Below are 19,674 nucleotides of genomic sequence, written 5' to 3' on the forward strand. Positions count from 1 at the left end.
TCCACATAAATTTTAGAATCACTTTTCAATTTCTGCTGGGATTATGGTTGAGATTGCACTGAATATATAGATCAATTTGGGGAGAACCGTTATCTTACCAATATTGTCTTCCAATTCATAAACATTGTAACTCTCCATTTATTTAGGTCTTCTTTAATTTCTCTTGGCAATATAGTGGTTTTGAAGATAAAAGCCTTAGGCAATTCATGGTTTTTTTAATCCTATAGTAAATGGAATTACCATATATAACTATCAATAGGAGTATATTTCTATATAGAAATACAATCATGTCTTCTGTGAATAGGGATAGTTTTACTTCTTCTGTTTCAATCTTTATGCTTTTTTCCCCATTCCCTTATTATGATGGATGGGACCTCCAGTACGATGTTGAATAGAAGGTGTGAGAGCAGACATCCCTGTCTTTTCCCAATGTTAACGGAAAGAGTTCGTGTTTCACCTTGAAGTATGATGTTAGCAGTAAGTTTTTCACAGATGCCTTTTATCAGATTGAGGAAGTTCCCTTCTATGCCTAGTTTGATGAGAGTTTTTATCATGAATAATTATTGAATTTTTCAGATGTTCTTCATTTATTTATTTTTTAATTATTTATTTAGTGTGTGTGTGTGAGGGAGATCAGCCTTGAGCTAACATCCATGCCAATCCTCCTCTTGTTGCTGAGGAAGACTGGCCCTGAGCTAACATCCGTGCCCATCTTCCTCCACTTTATGTGGGACGCCGCCACAGCAGGGCCTGACAAGTGTTGCTTTGGTGCGTGCCCAGGATCCGAACTGGGCCGCCAGCAGCAGAGCGTGCGCACTTCACCACTATGCCACGGAGCTGGCCCCTTTTTCAGATGTTCTTTTTGGTGCTATCTATTGAGATGATCATATGGTTTTTCTCTTTTTTTTGTTGATATGGTGGATTACAATGATTTATTTTCAAATGTTAAAACAATCATGCATTCCAGGGATAAAACATTCTGGGATGTGATTACATATGTTATTTTTTCCTTCATGTATTTTGAAACTCTGTTATTAAGCACATACATATCCATAATTGTTATGTCTTCCAGATACATTAGCCCTTTTATAATTATGAAATATCTCTCCTTCCCTCATCTTTAGTAATACTCCTTGTCTTGAAGTCTGTTTTGTCTGATACTAATATAGCGATTCCAGCTTCCTTATGCTTAGTGTTTGCATGATATACTTTTCCCATTCTTCTATTTCTGTCTTTGTTTTTAAAGTGTATTTCTTGTAGGCAGCATATGGTTGAGTCTTGCCTTTTTAATACATTTTGTTAACCTCTGCCTTCTAATTGGAGTGTTTAGTCCATTTACATACAATGTAATTATTGATATAATTGGATTTAGAGCTACTATTTTATTTGTTGTCTGTCTCATAAGATTTTTATTCCTCTGTTCCTCCTTTCTTGCCTTCTTTTAGGTTAGCAAATTTTTTTTAGCACAGTCATGCGTCAAATAATGACATGACAGTCAGTGACGGACCACATATACGATGGTGGTCCCATAAGATTATAACAGAGCTGAAAAATTCCTATTGCCTAGTGACATGGTAGCTATAACATCATAGCGCAACGCATTATTCACGTGTTTGTGGTGGTGCTGTTGTAAACAAACCTACTGCGCTGCCAGCCGTATGAAAGTATAGCACATACAATTATGTACAGTACATAATACTTGATAATGATGATAAATGACTATGTTGCTGGTTTGTGCATTTACTATGCTATATTTTTCATGCTTATTTTATTGATTGATTGATTGATTGATTGATTGATTTTTGTGAGGAAGGTTAGCCCCAAGCTAACATCTATTGCCAATCCTCCCCTTTTATTTTTTTTTTCCCTTTTTCCCCCCAAAGCCCCAGTAGATAGTTGTATGTCATAGTTGCACATTCTTCTAGTTGCTGTATGTGGGACGCCGCCTCAGCATGGCCGGAGAAGCGGTGCGTCGGTGCGCACCTGGGATCTGAACCTGGGCTGCCAGTAGCGGAGCGCGCGCACTTAACCGCTAAGCCACGGGGCCGGCCCCTCATGGTTATTTTAGAGTGTACTCTTTCTATTTATAAAAACGAAAGTTGATTGTAAAACACTATGCCGTGTTATGCTAGCAGCATAACATCTCATGTTTAGTTTATCTCTTGATTACATGATTTTCTCTTGTTCTTGATTTAAGTACACTGTGATATTTGCACAATGATGAAATTGCCTAACGACGCATTTTTCAAAACGTATCCCCATAGCTAAGCGACACATGACTGTATTTTATTTCAATTCCTCTATTGGCCTTTTAGCATACATACCTCTTTGCATTATTTTTCACCAGATGTCTCTCCTAGGGATTATCATATGCATCCTTAATTTATCACAATCTACTTTGAGTTAATATTGTAGCACTTTGTGTAAAATATAGGAAATTTGCAACAGCATAGTTTCATATGCCCCCCGCCCATCCTATGTGCTATTCTTATCATAAATATTCCATCTACATATGTTAAATCTCCCAATATTGTGTTATAATTTTTGATTTAAACAATCATATATCTTTTAAAGAATTAAGAGAAAGTAAGAAAAATATATATATATTCTTTTATATTTACCCTCCTACTCACCATTTCTGGTGTTCTTTATTCTTTATTGTAGATCCGAATTACCATGTTGTGTCATTTCTCTTCAGGCTGAAAAACTTCCTTTAGCCTTTCTTATTCTGCAAGTCTGTTTGCAACAAATTCTTTCAGTTTCTATTTATCTGAAAATTATGAAGTCTTTTGGTAATTCTCCATTTAGTACAATTTACAGTCTCCTGTCTCTCAACATATATTCCACTTTTTAGAAGTAAGCCTTGAAAACAGTTTTGTACATTTCTTTCCTGAATTTTTCTATGTGCACACACTCACCCACACACGTACATACACTTGCTCACTCAGATACACTTATGCACGCATACCACAGATACATACAAACAGACATTCACTCACATGGAGACATCCTTCTTGGATGGCTGGAAACGGGACTTGGTTCTCCTGATCTCTCATTTAGGGCTCTTTTGCAAAACGCAACTGTGTTCACTTCTATGACTTTGCCTCTCTTGTTGTCTTAAGGGACATACATATGTTTGTTACAAGTAAATAAAGCAGAATGATAGATAGTTTCTCTTTATGTTTCTTTCCAAACATAAGATTTCATAATAGGTAATTACCCTCCTAGGGTAAACAGGTCTTCATCATGTCTAAACCTGTATCATTGACCTTGGTCAGGCAACTAGCTCATTTTGCAGAACAATCCTGCACTTTTGTTTTGGAGAGTAACCACTGAGTGTGGACTCAGGCAGGTCACTAACAGGATTTTCAAACACATTTGTCTGATTCCTCAGTAACTGAGTCTGTGCCAAGATAAACTATTATATTTCACAGTGTAGGGAAGGTGGGTAGGGAGCTCAGAGGTGGGAGCTGGAATCTCAGCTCTGACTCTTGTTAGCTAGGTGTCTTGGGTACAATGTTTAATCTCTTTCTCTGTAAGGAATGTGAAAAAATTCTTTTTAATGCCATGAGGCTATAATAATAGCTAAAATGGACTGAGTGCTTACCATGATCTAAATGCTTTGTGCATATTAACTCATTAAAGCCTCATAGCAACCCTATCCTGTAGGCTTTCCCATTGTTCCCCACTTTACAGATGAAGCAGCTGAGGCGCAGAGAGTATGTAATCTGATAATAGGTGTCTTATACATGGAAGAGTAAGACTTGAACGCTGGCACTGTGGCTCCCGCATCCCTGCCGTTAACTTCGTCACTGTGCTCACAGTATTAAGGGCAGGTACTTCTCAGTCATGGCTGTAGCCGATTACAGTGGTTGTATTTCCAGCATCCAGTTATTACTCCTGGAATCACTAGCTCATAGAGATCCTGCAGAGAGTGAGGAGCCCAAAGGACTGTCCATTGTTTTAAAGTAGCTTCGGTGGTCATATAACCCCGGGCAGCAAACAATGAACTTCACTACAAATGTCAACATAACCTTTATGAAAAAACCATAGACAGCACCAGCTGTGTCCAGTTGGCTCACAGAATCTGAGGGTTGGGAGGGCCTCTGGAAGTCAGACCGTCAACCTTCATCAAGTCCACCACAGAGAAGAATCAAGGTGATGTGTTGGTGGCATTAGATGGATGGTATTTTGGCCATGGGACCTAGAAATGCTCAGATCCTGTGTCGGGTTGATCACACGTATCCTGTGAGTTGCCCAAGGGAACTATATATCCAAGGGTGGTGATGGTGACAAATAAGAATTCAAAGTACCACTTACTTATTGGCCTTGTAGCCATCACCCCCAGTGTAGCCCTCTGGTACAGCTGGGTTAGAAAGCCTCAAGGCCTAACCCAGGCTTCTCCTCCCCAAGTCCCAGTCTTACTACTCAATGCCATGGAGCCTGCAGAATGGTATCTCCCAGGTGTCCGAGAGCCCTGTGGGAAGGAGAGGAGGGAGATAGAGTGACAGAGAGAAGAGAGCAACAGCAGACAGCTCAATTCCCTCCTGACTCAGCCAACTGATTCCTTACACAGTCATCTCTCCACTAATTAATGTGGTTACATTAGTTCTGGAATCCAACTGTTAGATCATCAGATTAGCAACAACTCCTTCTGGCTAGGGCAGACATGGACATCCCCTTACATAATCGTAGTATGATTACGTGTGTGTGTGCAGAGAGAGAGAGCATGTTAAAGAAGATGTAAAAAAATATACCAGACGGTTGTGTTTAAATAGTAAGATTTTAGTATTTTTTAAATTTTCTGTAATAAGCACAAATTAATTACCTGTATAATGAAAAAATATATTCAATGGAATGTGGTACCTAGAACTGAATCTGGTCTTTTAATCCAAGAACAACATCAAGCACAATATTATATAGCACAAATGCTAAATGCTAGAGCAGCTGTGCATGAAAGAATCCATGAAATTTGAAAATCAAGGAAGACTTCATGAAGAAAGTGAACTTTTAGCTGGGTCTTAAGAATGGAAATAATGGAAACTCTATCGTTTTTGCCACATTACATTTACAGAATTATAGTTTGACGTTTTATGTGGTATTGGGCGTGACATTTGTTTCTTCAGACCAAATCTAAGTGCCTGGTGTCAAGGACTCTTACTTCATTTCTGCATCTCTCCTTCACCTCCCATTTCATCTGTCACCTCGGAAGTTACTGTAGCAGCTCTATCTAGCTTTGTTAACCAACTGCCCCAACACAGTCTAGCTGCTTGTCCAAGTGAGGCTAAGTGCTCTGAGTTATTTATAAACCAAATCGCTAAATTAATGGCAGGTTTTCTTTGTCCCTCTAGCTCCTCTTCAGAAAACATCTGAGGAACCTTATGCAGAGACAGATTTGAACTCCCCGGAAAAGGAAAACAACAAGACTAAATCTGAAGTCAAGGTAAGATCACCTTTCTTTTACAGGTAGAAATTTCTGACATGAGAGAATATGGCTGCCGTAATTATTGATAAATCAAGTTCCTCTATTTCGTACCTATCATCACCTCCACCAAGATGTGCCCATAAAGGCATGTAGCACAGACTGGTGCTCTCAAAAGCTGAGGTTTGTAGGGTTTCTTCATTTTCTTTCTTCTTCTTCTTTTTTTTTTTTTTTCCCTTTTTCTCCCCAAAGCCCCAATAGATAGTTGTATGTCATAGTTGCACATCCTTCTAGTTGTTGTATGTGGGACGCTGCCTCAGCATGGCCGGAGAAGCGGTGCGTCGGTGTGCGCCTGGAATCTGAACCTGGGCCGCCAGTAGCGGAGCGTGCACACCCCACTGCCAAGCCACGGGGCTGGCCCCTCTATCTTCTTAATTGCAGCTAGAAATGAAAAACTATTTGGTCATGTAAATAGTTATTGGTAGATATTGTTTTATTGAAGGAAAAGTCATTTTATTCGTTCCTGTAATCTGACTTCATATTTAAAATTGGTGGAGCAGTGTGTAGTTTATATAAATAAAGAACATGACAAAATTGCATAGAGCTACACACACACACACAGAAACACACACATAAGTGCAGGTATAATTGGTGAATTCTGAATAAGCTCTGTGGATTGTGCCAATGTCATTTTCTTGGTTTTCATATACTCTAGTTGTGTAAGATGTTAACATTGGAGGACGTTGGGGGAAGGGTACATGGGACTTCTCTGTATGTTTCTTTGCAATCTCATGTGAATCTATAATTATTTCTAAATAAAAGTTAAAGGGCCGGCCCCGTGGCTTAGCGGTTAAGTGCGCGCGCTCCGCTGCTGGCGGCCCGGGTTCAGATCCTGGGCACGCACCGACGCACTGCTTCTCTGGCCATGCTGAGACCGCGTCCCACATACAGCAACTAGAAGGATGTGCAGCTATGACATACAACTATCTACTGGGGCTTTGGGAGAAAAAATAAATAAATAAAAGTTTAAAAAAAAGAAATAAATAAGAGTTAAAAAAAAAGAGCATAAGCTTTGGAATAGGGCAGACCTGAATTTAAGCAACGTGACCTCTCTAAACCTCAGTTTCTCATCTGTAAAAACAGGGATAACAACAGGTACCTCCTGAAACTATTTTGAGCATCAAATGAAAATTTGAAAATTGCCAAGCACTATATAATTATAAAGTAACATTATATTTAAAAACCTAAATAAAATGAACTGTGAATATATATGATTGCATAGCAATCCCAGAAGGGGTCCTGTTTCCCCACCTCACTGAAAATTAAATATCTGGCTCTGAAATCAGAGGCCAGTAGACCATGGGCTCAAATGCACTTCAGCAACAGTTTGGATCCGTCATCAATTCCTAATGTGTTTGACTATAGGACCGCACAGGGACTCCTCTGACCATTAAAGATCAGGCAGAAAGCAAGTCTTCCTGGAGGCAGAAATACTGTGGGAACTAGAATTTCCAGCAGACTTTTCTTAGAGACAGAAAGCTACATTCTTCATCAATTTGGAGGAATTCCACCACCATGTTTTCCAGAGTTAGGAAACAGTTTACAATTTCATTAGTCTTGATTAGCCATTTAAAAAATAGCAATTTTTTAAAATGGGTAAACGTAATTAAAGTTCATCTGACTTGACATCCATGAAGTCTGTGGAATCATTAAGTGACATAAAAAAAAGAGTTTAGCTGAGCATCACCCTACCCTTTTCTGTGTACCCTGGGCTTCAGAGAATGTCATCTTTGAAGGTGAGGGATGTGTCAAGTGCACCAGAGCCCAGATCTAGCCCCTGAACTCATACCATTGACCTTGACTCGTGATGTGATTTGAATTCACTTCATATCTCTGTGACTTACTTTACCCATATTAGACAACATATTTATGACCTGCACACTTTATAAAGATGCCATGAGAGCTGTAAGTATGTGGAGGTTCTCTTATATAAGATTCCAAATTAGAGTAAATTATTTCAATAATTGTGAGCAATAAAAATGAGTGCTATTGTTTTATTTGTTATAAAAAAACAGGAATGTTGTCATTAAACATAAGGTGCCTTTCCTTAGGGAAGACCTCAAAGTATTTAAGACCAAAGGTTTCCATAAGCTACGTTTATTATTTACTCCTGTTTTACAGGTAAAAATAGATAATGCAGGAGCAGGGGTGGGGATAAAATCAGAGGCCTAAACGGTTGGAAAATGTTGAGTAGAATCCAAGAAGGTCTGACCACCAGACTTTTGGTTTCTTCCTTCCTCTGCTATGCTGTTTATTTAATTCAGACTCCAAGCCTGTCCTGGCAAGATGCTAGCTCCCTCTGTGTCTAGGCCGATATCCAAGAGTATAGGTACTGTTAAGCAAGCATAAGTACATGTTACAATTGTCCTTCTGTGCTTTTGGTGTTTTTTTTTCCCTTACTGTTGCTTTGTTTGTATATTCAATGAAGGGCTTCCCACAACATCATGTATGTTAATAGTCAAGGTGGGGGAGGAGGCAGGGTACGAACAGAGGCTGCCAGACTTTCTCAGTTTGGCAAACAGAGGCGGGTCAGACTCCTGCTTCTAAAGACTGTTAAAATCAAACAGAAAGAGAACAGACCTGAAAATTCCCTGAGCAGACAAAACCAGTTTAGTCGTACAGGCGAAGCTTAATTTAGCTTATTTTGCAAGACAAGTGAGGCTAACTTGACCTGGATCGTTTCTTGCTTATGCCTCTGAAAATCATAAAGGAAACCTAAAGTCTTCCCCTAAATTGATATGAGGTAACCACTAACCAATTCCTTTTCATTTAAGAAAATTCTAAAATTGTAACCAGTCACTGTGAAGAAGAAACACTCCCTGCCTCCACGCTGTATAAGCTGCTTTATAACAACATGCCTCTGAGCCTCATTCCATGTTTTGGTTTGAGTGCTCTTGGTTTACAAACTCTCTTTTTTGTGTCTGCACAAGAAACTTTTACTAATTACTACTTCAGTGATTCATTGGTTTTACTTCTGGTGTTTTTTCCTATACTTTATTTTTTTGTGAGGAAGATCAGCCCTGAGCTAACATCTGATGCCAATCCTCCTCTTTTTTATGAGGAAGACTGGCCCTGAGCTAACATCCGTGCCCATCTTCCTCTACTTTATATAGGACGCTGCCACAGCATGGCTCAACAAGCAGTGTGTCAGGGCACTCCCGGGATCTGAACCCGTGAACCCCGGGCCGCCGCAGCGGAGCGCGCGCACTTAACCGCTTGTGCCACCGGGCCGGCCCCTCCTGAACTTTTGACAAGACCAAGGCTATAAGAAGAAATGTGGGCAGAATGCATACTGTTGTGAACAACATGAGTAGGAAGAAAGGAGATTTATGCACTAAATTCCCAGGTCCTAGACTTAGAAATCAGTTTAGGACCAATAAATGCAATTAGTGTTTCCCAAGGTGGTTACAATAACTAGGGAAATCATTATTCCGAAATATGTAAGAATACTAGTAAGAAAAAAGTTAGGTTAGAAAAAAAGGTTTAGATTCATGTCTGCGTGCCCCATGGATTATTAAAAGAGGGACAAGGAGGTTGACTATTATCAATAATAATCATTTTCCTTTGTGTTTTCTGCCCACTGTCCAAGACAGATAACCAGGGTGGATAGATCATGCTTCTGACTCTGGGTGACAATTCTGACATCCTTTGGCCTTAGGCCTAGAACTCAAAGATGAAATGCAACAGTAGTCTAAGAGAGTGAATCATAACATTGTGATAAATGCCCCTCCTTGCCCTCAAGGGTCAATGCCCACAGCAAAAAAAAACTATAAACCAAAACTATTCATGACTGCTGCTGGAGTCACTAATACTCACTACCTGCAACAAAATCATGATATGGTTTTATCATCATCAGAGAACTCATTCCCAAAAAAGGTGTTTCCTCTTCTCGAGAGGGGTGATCCTTGCCATGCCAGTTGGAAGGAACTTGACAAGCTAAACTTGATGGGGCAGCTGAGGCTCACAGGGCTCTCTGGCAGCCAGGCAGCCACGTGCTTGGCTCACTGACCACTGATGTTGTCTGGGAAAGCCTAACAGTGGAGGAGGTTCACTGTGGTTGCTGGCAGTAGTGATGTGGCTGCTTCCTGTTCTGTTTGCCACTAGCTGGAAGCTGAAAGCATGACTCACAGGGGCTGCTTTCCCTTGGCAGCTCACAGCACAGCCTCTTTGGAGCTGGAAAGAAGCCAAAGGCTGATGAGAATTCCTTTTTCCTGAACCCTCAGGATAAAGGAAGAGCTACTGGCTGTGAGCACCAATGAATAGTGTTCCTGGACATCTATTAAAGTGGTTTAAAGTAGCAGAGGCCTTTTCAGGCATCTGAGCCAACAGGCTTCTTCATAAAAATTTTAAAAAAACTAACGAACAAAAAAAGTCAAGGCTAGAAGGGAACGGAGAGGTGAGGGGAAAGTTTCGAACCCTGACTGAGGGCCAGCCGTTGTATTAAGTGCTGTCTGCACCTGAGTTCATCTCAGGTCCTCAGTGCCTGGTGAGGAAGATCATGTTTCCCTCGTTTTATCTGCGATGCTGTTGGGACTCGGAGAAGTTAAATAAGTTTCCCCAAGGATCACACAACTAGTAAATGGTGGAATTGGGATTTGAAACTAATAGTTTACTTAATCTAGCAGTTTGCTTATCTATCTAACTTAACCTATCTACCTGATTACTCACTTAATCCACCTAACTAGCGGTTTATTTAATCTCTCATACTCTAAATTTCCTCTTCTGCAAGATGGGGATAAAGAAATAAACCTCACAGGTGGTTGATTAAATGAGAAATATATGGAAAGCAGCTAGCACAATGCCTGACATATAGCAGATTCTTAGTAATTGTAGTTTCCCATTTAATCCTCTGTTTATAGATAGAATGTTCTATGTAAAAGATGAAAAGAAGTAGAAGGAAGATAAAATTCAAGTTTTAAATTGAATAACTTCTCCTAATCTTGAATATGTACCTTTTTACCAAATAATAACAGGTCAGGGCCAAATTCATTTCCTTGCTTTCTCACTCCTTTGAATCCCAAAAGCTTTCATTTACCTTTCTGATTCTCAACAAGAGAACTGTATAAACGATAAGCACATTTCAGTGTCCACTTTCTATGATATTTGAAGTCGAGTCATTTTTAGAGCTAATAAGAGACTCAGAGAATCCACCAGATCCTTGAGGCAGCCCCCAACCAAGCTCTCTGAAGAATTTCTAGAACGCAGATTCTCAAGGTTTTCTGTGCACTGTAGCTCTGAGAAGCTTATTAATAATGCAGATTCTCAGGCTCTACCCTCAGAGATTCTGATTCAGGAGATCTGGGGTGGGGTCCAGGAATCTGAATTTTTAACTTGCACATTTGGTGACTAGAATGCAGGTGGTACAAGGACCGCACTTTTGGTCACATTGGCCTAGAGGCTATATTCATAGGCCATGAGGACTTGGAATAAAGGAAAACTCATGAAGGTGGACATGGATCTCTTAGGCTAATACAGAGTTCAAAAGTCAGGGGAGTGGGGGTGTGATTATATTAATCTATGAGAATGTGTTTTCACTGAGGGAGCTACATAAGAAAACAAGAGAATAACAGTAAGACCACTGTTGGTTTTGCTCTTTGACCAATAAAAAATTGACATAACTAAAATATTTGATGGGTCCAATTTGGGCCTTATTCAGCTCAATTTAATATATATCAAAGCAATTGCTATGGGTCACATGGAAACAATTCTAACATGGGGCCTAAACTCAAGAAACTTACAAGTTTCATGGGGGAAACAACATATTTCCCAAAATATATAATATAAAGCAGAATGACAGACCTCCAATAAAAGGAATATAACGTTTTAGAGGGCAGAAGAGGGAGCAGTTCATAACAAGTATATTGGGGATGTGTTTGCAGGGACATAGCATTTGAACTTAACTTTAAAGAATAAATACAACTTTGAAAGGTGGATAAGAGGGAGAAAGGCATTCCAGGATGGGGAAGGACGTAAAGTCTCAGAAGCCTGAAGGGACATAGGCTGTTCTGGGAATGGTTCGAGAAAGCTTGCTAGGTAGACCAAAGACAGGTTGCTGAAGGTTTTGGTTGAGGATTGTTGACAAGAAGGGTACTTGTGTATCAGAAAGATCATAGCTCTGGTGTGATAATAAAGAGTAGATTAGATGAAGGCAGACAGGCTGAGCAGCTGCCAGCAGTTGTCACAGTGCAGGTGAGGCTTCAGTGTTGAGAGTTCACCAATGGCAGTGGCAAAAAGGGAGATGGGCAGAGCTCATACCTGTTAATCCAGATGTTCTCCCCAGTGCCTAGAACACACTAGACTGACAGAGAAAGTTTGATGAATGAAGATCAAGACAGAGAAGATAAAGGAGAGAGATTTAATAGGGAAGGAAAGGAAGATATTGAAGATACCTTTGAGGTTTCCATCTTAGATTTCTCATTGGATGAATTTGTTGGCCAATATAGAGCACTCAGAAGGAAGAGCAGAAGGTGAAGGCTTATGAAGGCTGAGTCTAGCATTTGTGAAGTCTCATAGATCTATAACAGCAACCCACACCCTCTCTTCCTGTTAGCTGGGCTAACTCTGCCCCAGAGACTGTAACCCTTCCCATGCCAATGAGAATCAACCAATTGGCCTTGAGGTTATGTGGAAATTATTTGTGAACTAGCTTAGGAACCGAAGATGGGTCTAATAAAACATTTTTCAAATTTGGGATTTTATTTATGAGTTAAGATTTACAAATACATAAAAGTTAGCTTACATTGACATTTATGCATTGAGATTAAAATCACATGAAATCAAACAGCCTGAGAAAATTCAGGATGTATGGGCAACTTCTTTTCAATGTCCTTGGATCATTTATTTCCTTCACATTTTCTTGGTTTGGGAATGGGTGGAAGGTATCATGTGATATATTCCTCACTTTCTGATATTTTAAACAGAACTACAGACTTGCAAATCATTGTTAAAACAATGTTGCAAGATTTGCAGTTTTTAAGAAGACCCCTTTCCTCCAAACAAAATATTATAAATAATGTTTAGACTATTAGTCCAGCCCCTAGAAGCCAATTTAACCAGTAAGAACATTGACCTAACTACTAACAATACTAGCTGGGAAATTCAAGATCTTAGATAAAAGAGACCCTGGGAAAATTTTGAAATAGGCAAAGTTAGGGACTCATTCCTTTCTCTTTCTCTAATCATTTCCCATTTCTACAAAGCCTCTGGACCACTCATGCCTGTCTCCTCAAGCCTGCCCTTCCCTTCCAAAGGGCTTCAGTCTATAAAATGTCCTAAAACCTTCCTCCCCTCTCCGCTCCCTTTTGGAAGCCCCCTCCCAATGCAGCTGATCTGGACTAGAGGTAGGAGAAAATCTGAATGTGCTAGTTCACAGCAGTGCATGGATGATGAGCGACTGACAGCTCCCTAGCCTTCCTGGAAATACTTACCATTTTAAAAAAGGACTGCCCTATTGTTCAAAGGAATCTTTAGGCAATGGCTTCTTCAGGTAATGTCAATGAAGAGTAGGGAAAGATGTGCCAGAAAGGACCAGTGAGATGGAGCAAACGGGGCAGAACGAACAGCTAGGAATTTGCTTCCAGGATAGATTCCCTAAGTGGTTTCTGTTTTTCAAAAGTTCTTCCTATTCTCTACATCAGAACCCACTGAGCCAAAGCAATCCTGAGAAAAAAGCAAAGCTGGAGGTATCACACTCCATGAATCAAAATATACTACAAAGCTATACTAATCAAAACAGCATGGTACTGGCACAAAAATAGACACACAGATCAATGGAATAGAAGTGAGAGCCCAGAAATAAACCCACACATCTATGGACAGCTAATTTTCAACAAAGGAGCCAAGAACATCAAATGCAGAAAGGAAAGTCTCTTCAATAAATAGTGTTGGGAAAACTGGACAGCCACATGGAAAAAAATGAAAGTAAACCATTATCTTACACCATACACAAAAATTAATTCAAAATGGATTAAAGACTTGAATGTAAGACCTGAAACCATGAAACTTTTAGAAGAAAACATAGGCAGTATGCTCTTTGACATCAGTCTTACAGTATCTTTTTGAATATCGTGTCTCCTCAGGCAAGGGAAACAAATGAAAAGATAAATAAAATGGAAATACATCAAACTAAAATCTTCTGCATGGCAAAGGAAACCATCAACAAAATGAAAAGACAGCATACCCACTGGGAGAAGATATTTGCAAACATATATCTGATAAGGGGTTAATATCCAAAATATATAAAGAACATACAACTCAAAACAAAAAAACAAACAACCCGATTAAAAAATGGACAGCTGATCAGAATAGACATTTTTCCAAAGAAGATATACAGATGGCCAGCAAGCATATGAAAAGATGTTCAACATCACTAATTATTAGGGAAATGCAAAGCAAAACTACAATGAGATATCACCTCACACCTGTCAGAATGGCTATTATTAAAAAGACAAGAAATAACAAGTTTTGGAGAGGATGTGGTGAAAAGGGAACTCTCATACACTGCTGGTAGAAATGTAAACTGGTACAGCCACTATGGAAAACACTACAGAGATTCCTCAAAAAATTAAAAATAGAACTACCATCTGATCCAGCTATTCCACTGCTGCGTATTTATCCAAAGAACAGGAAAACACTAATTCGAAAAGATATATGCACCCCTGTGTTCATGGTAGCATTATTCACAATAGCCAAGACTTGGAAACAATCTAAGTGCCCATCAACAGATGAATGGATAAAGAAGATGTGGCATATATATACAATGGAATACTACTCAGCCATAAAAAAGATGAAATCATGCCATTTTTGACAACATTGATGGACCTTGAGGGTATTATGCTAAGCAAAATAAGTCAGATGGAGAAAGCCAAATACCGTATGATTTCACTCAATTGAGGGTATTATGCTAAGCAAAATAAGTCAGATGGAGAAAGCCAAATACCGTATGATTTCACTCATTTGTGGAAGATAAAAAGAAAAATCAACAACAAACAAACACATAGACATAGAGACTAGATTGATGGTTACCAGAAGGGAAGTGGGAAGTGGGGAGGGCGAAAGGGGTAAAAGGTCACATTTATACTGTGATGGATGGCAGCTAGACTTTTGGTGGTGAACACGATGTAGTCTACACAGAAGTCAAAATATAATAATGTACACCTGAAATTTGCATAACGTTATAAACCAATGTTACCTCAATAAAAAATAATTAAATTTAAAAATATATATGTTTTATACAATCTGTAAAATTCTCCTCTTATGTAGCTCTTAAAATACCTTCAACCACGTTAAGGAACGTTTCGCTCTGGAAATGAACTTGGAAGTTGTACAAACCAAGAAGATGGCATTTAGAAAGTAACTTCTACAGGCTGTTTACCATGATCTCCTTCTATAGAACAAAACTATGTAACAGAATTTTAAATGGTTTGGGTTTAGGTGAATGGCCAAGGGTAATGCTTGTGGCCTTGGGTTAGACTCTTCCCCTGAACCAAGTAAACTAACCTGAGAGGAATCAGAGAGGGCATCCTTGGGCCCTGTTAGCATCATGCTGTGACCTACTGAACCAACCAGGCAAGCTTGTCAGTGCCTGTCAGCCTGGTGTGTGCCAAGTCAATGAGATATCCTGTGACTCGTCTATAGTGGAAGGACAGGGCCACCTTTCCCCTCCTTTTTAAATGATAACGATTTTGGGGGCCACATGTTTCTTGAAGAATACTTTTCTTATAACCAGCCTATGCCATTCACTGCCACGTGGTTCTGGGTTTCCAGCATCCTCTGCAGGCTACTCTCTACCTCTAGGAGTATATGCCTGAGTGGAATCCACCCAGATATGATCCTGGTAAGGTTCAAAAGCTCCTCTCAGAGCAGGAAATTAACTGCTGAATTTCCCAGGTTAATTTTACAGACTAACCATAAAAAGGAAACTCTTGACGTTGACAGGTGCCCGTGTTGTTTTCTCATTGAAAACCCAAATGTCTAATAAATAATCCCAACTAGAAAGTAAAGAAAAGTGGCACTTTAAAATAAATTAGTGATTCAAAAGTTTAACTATAGTTTCTAGGAGTTAATCCCTCAATGATATATTTGGTTTCCTAAATAAACATTGACTTTTTGACATCTGGTGTTAGATCTCTTACATTTATGGATGTGGCTCAGTTCCTGGATAGTGTGTAGTTAGTTACGCAGAATGAGTCGTCAGGCCACACCTCAGTGTACTTACCACTAGGACGCTAAAAAAAAAAAAAGAGGGTTTCCCCCTTTTCCCCAGCAATTCCTGCAAGGGAGAGGGGAAGGCAGAGCCACCCCTTCCCAAGGCTGATGTTTTGAACTCTGGGACTGTGTCCCTTAAACCACCCTGAACTGAGGCTGGAGGTGAACGCCCTTTGGAGAGGTTTCCTTTCCTTTCCTTCCCACTATCCTCTGCTACGCCCCATCGTTCTGTAATTTTTTAGTGATTCTTACTTGTCATACCTTTTCATTTATTTTCTCGGGTTTTCATAATTACAGTCATGCACCTCAATGACATTTCGATCAACCATAGACCGCATATATGATGGTGGGCCCTTCAGATTAGTACCATGTAGCTTAGGTGTGTAGTAGGCTATACCATCTAGGTTTGTGTAAGTACATCCTGTAATGTTTGCACAATGACGAAATAGCCTAACAACACATTTCTCAGAATGTGTCCCTGTGGTTAAGGGACGCATGACGGTAATTACAATGCCAGAAAATGCTTAACCTTAAACCCTTCTTGTAATGATCAACATTTATACTTTAAATGGAGAGGGTGGTTCAACCCCTTATCTGCTTTTACCTTTTCTCAGAGCGAGGTCTGGTAGCTTCTCTTTTTAAGAAATGTGATAATATAATAAAAAGTACTTTCGCCTTAAATGACCAAATACCATCACTTTAAAAGAGTTGAAACTGAAATTGCTTTCCAAGTAGCCCTAAAACCATAAAGAGAAAGCATTTAACTTCAGGGAAAAACTAATTTGATTCAGTTCAAATGTTACTAACTCTCCCTTGGGGAAGAAAAAAATATTTTAATGAAAAGTTGAAAATTAGCTATTGATACCTTAAAAAACGTGAGTACTTTTAAATAAAAAAGTTGATTGATACTTTAAAAAAGATATATTCTTCAGAGAAATTGAAATAAAAATTTTTTACAACATTCCTTCAAGCTAGGCACTTAAGCCTGTTTTCTCAATTTTGAAACATGTTTTCTTCAAAATATAGGGGAAACAAAACAATTAGATTATATGTTTTTGAGAAGGCATAAGAAGTCATCATTAAAGGTGCTCCTAGAGAACCTGAATGTAGGCTGTTGTCACTGGGAAACTGAAAGGTGGCTGGGGTGGAGATGAGGGTAGGGGAGTGATCTTGGGCCCAGAGTAGTTGCCAGCCTGCCTGCCTTCACTGCCACCCTTTGTCTTCAGAATAGAATGAACATAAAGAGGGAGGGGCTTTTCCACCTGTTTGGCCTCCCAATAGGGTAGTTTATGGGTTGGATCCCTTTTAACGCACCAATTGGCTGAGAAAATCCCCTCTTTGGGATACCCTAGGAGCATCTCCAAGTCAAGGCGACTGAAGGGAAACAGGATATGATTTCAAGAGGAACTTGTTGCTCTGTTTTAAAAGAGCATCATTTCATAATTCAATGAGGCTCATAAGGAATCCCTAACCAAGAAATATAGCAGCAATTGGTGGGTTGGTCTGTGGTCAATTCTTGGCCTATTATTTGAATAAAAGGACCAATATTTGAAAAAAGCAAGCATTTCTTTGAATATGCTCTCTTCCTTTTAGAGCTTTCAGGAAGCTTAATTTAAATTTTTCCCAAAAGTACTCTGGCTACAGTTTACATTTCATCTCAAAATGAGAAGTAATAGCAGCTATGTTGATATTTTACGTTCCTATAAGCAGAGGAACATTTTGTAGCCAAATCATACATCTCCCTCACTTTACACAGAAGAAAATGGAGCCCAGGGAGATTAAGTGACTTGGCCAACATCTCCGTGCTTGTGAGAAATATGGGGTCTGTATTATAGGTGAGCAGGTAGGAATTGCCCAGCACTTACTGAAGGTCAGTGTTTTGAGTGCTTTACATACATTACCTATTTAATCCCCACAAAGTAGACATCAAAGAGGCAACCATAAATGCCATTTATTGAGTCTTTTCTCTGTACTAAGCATTTTAATGTTATCTCTAGTCAGTTATCTCTAGTCACCACAATAACCCTCTGATATAAATGTAATTGGCCCTATTTTATAGATAGAGAACTAAGGTGCAGAGAAATCTTGTCCAAGGCCACTTTTATTTTTTATTTTTATTCTTTTTTTTTAGGAAGGTCAGCCCTGAGCTAACATCCGATGCCAATCCTCCTCTTTTTGCCAAGGAAGATTGGCCCTGGGCTAACATCTGTGCCCATCTTCCTCTACTTTATATAGGACACTGCCACAGCATGGCTTGACAAGCGGTGCATCAGTGCACGCCTGGGATCCGAACCCCAGTCCGCTGCAGCAGAGGACGTGCACTTAACCACTGCGCGACCAGGCTGGCCCCCAAGGCCACTTTTAACATTGTGAAATTTTGGGTTGTGCATTTTTGTTTGTCCATCACCATATATGTGACTCCCTTCACCCCTTCTGCCCACCCCCCACCCCCACTGTCCCTGGTAACCACAGTACAGTTTTCTCTGTCCATGTGTTGGTTTATATTCCACATATGAGTGAGATCATACAGTGTTCGTCTTTCTCTTTCTGGCTTATTTCACTTAACATAATACCTTCCAGGCCCATCCATGTTGTTGCAAATGGGACGATTTTGTTTTTTTATGGCTGAGTAGTATTCCATTGTATATATATACCACATTTTCTTAATCCAGTCGTCAGTCGAGGGACACTTAGGTTGCTTCCACTTCTTGGCTATGGTGAATAATGCTGCAATGAACATAGGGGTGCATAAGCCTCTTTGGATTGTTGATTTCAGGTTCGTTGGATAGATTCCCAGTAGTGGGATGGCTGGGTCATAGAGCATCTCTATTTTTAATTCTTTAAGGAATCTCCATACTGTTTTCCATAGAGGCTGTACCAGTTTGCATTCCCACCAGCTGTGTATGAGGGTTCCTGTTTCTCCCGATTCTCTCCAACACTTGTTTTTTTGTCTTGGTGATTATAGCCATTCTAATGGGCGTGAGGTGGTATCTTAGTGTTGTTTTGATTTGCATTTCCCTGATGATTAGTGATGTTGAACATCTTTTCATGTGCCTATTGGCCATCTGTATATCTTCTTTGGAGAAGTGTCTGTTCATTTCCTCTGCCCATTTTTTGATCGGGTTGTTTGTTTTTTTGTTGTTCAGTTGTGCGAGTTCTTTATATATTGTGGAGATCAACCCCTTGTCAGATGTATGTTTTGCAAATATTCTCTCCCAGCTGGTTGGTTGTCTGTTCATCTTGATTCTGGTTTCGTTTGTCTTATAGAAGCTCTTTAATCTGATAAAGTCCGACTTGTTTATTTTTTCTTTAGTTTCCCTAGTCTGGGTAGGCATGTCATCCGAAAAGATTCCTTTATAACCAATGTCAAATAGTGTGTTGCCTATATTTTCTTCTATGAGTTTTATAGTTTCAGGTCTCACCTTCCGGTCTTTGATCCATTTTGAGTTAATTTTTGTGAATGGCGATAGCAGATGGTCCACTTTCATTCTTTTGCATGTGGCTGTCCGGTTTTCCCAACACCACTTATTGAAGAGACTTTCCTTTCTCCATTGTATGGTCTTAGCACCTTTGTCGAAAATTAGTTGTCCGTATATGTGTGGTTTTATTTCTCGGCTTTCAATTGTGTTTCATTTATCTGTGTGTCTGTTTTCGTACCAATACCATGCTGTTTTGATTACTATTGCTTTGTAGTATGTTTTGAAGTCAGGGATTGTGATGCCTCCTGCTTTGTTCTTTTTTCTTAGGATTTCTTTAGCTATTCGGGGTCTTTTGTTGCCCCATATAAATTTTAGTATTCTTTTTTCTATTTCTGTGAAGAATGTCATTGGGATTCTGATTGGGATTGCATTGAATCTGTAGATTGCTTTAGGTAACATAGATATTTTAACTATGTTTATTCTTCCAATCCACATGCATGGGATATCTTTCCATTTCTTTATGTCATCATGGATTTCTCTCAATAATGTCTTGTAGTTCTCATTGTA

General features: G+C 39.5%; 1 protein-coding gene across 8 annotated transcripts in view; it reads left to right on the top strand.

The window, feature by feature from the left end:
- The window catches only part of MCF2L2 (MCF.2 cell line derived transforming sequence-like 2), a 230,930-nt gene that overhangs the window by 122,771 nt on the left and 88,485 nt on the right, over positions 1 to 19,674 (top strand). For all 8 annotated transcript variants that reach the window (XM_058556251.1, XM_058556257.1, XM_058556258.1 and 5 more), the window contains one exon: positions 5,352 to 5,443. In XM_058556251.1, coding sequence (XP_058412234.1) covers positions 5,352 to 5,443 — 92 coding nt within the window. The remainder of the gene's footprint in view (positions 1 to 5,351; positions 5,444 to 19,674) is intronic.

This window comes from Diceros bicornis, chromosome 15 (genome assembly GCF_020826845.1).
Source record: "Diceros bicornis minor isolate mBicDic1 chromosome 15, mDicBic1.mat.cur, whole genome shotgun sequence".
NCBI classification, from domain to species: Eukaryota; Metazoa; Chordata; class Mammalia; order Perissodactyla; family Rhinocerotidae; genus Diceros; species Diceros bicornis.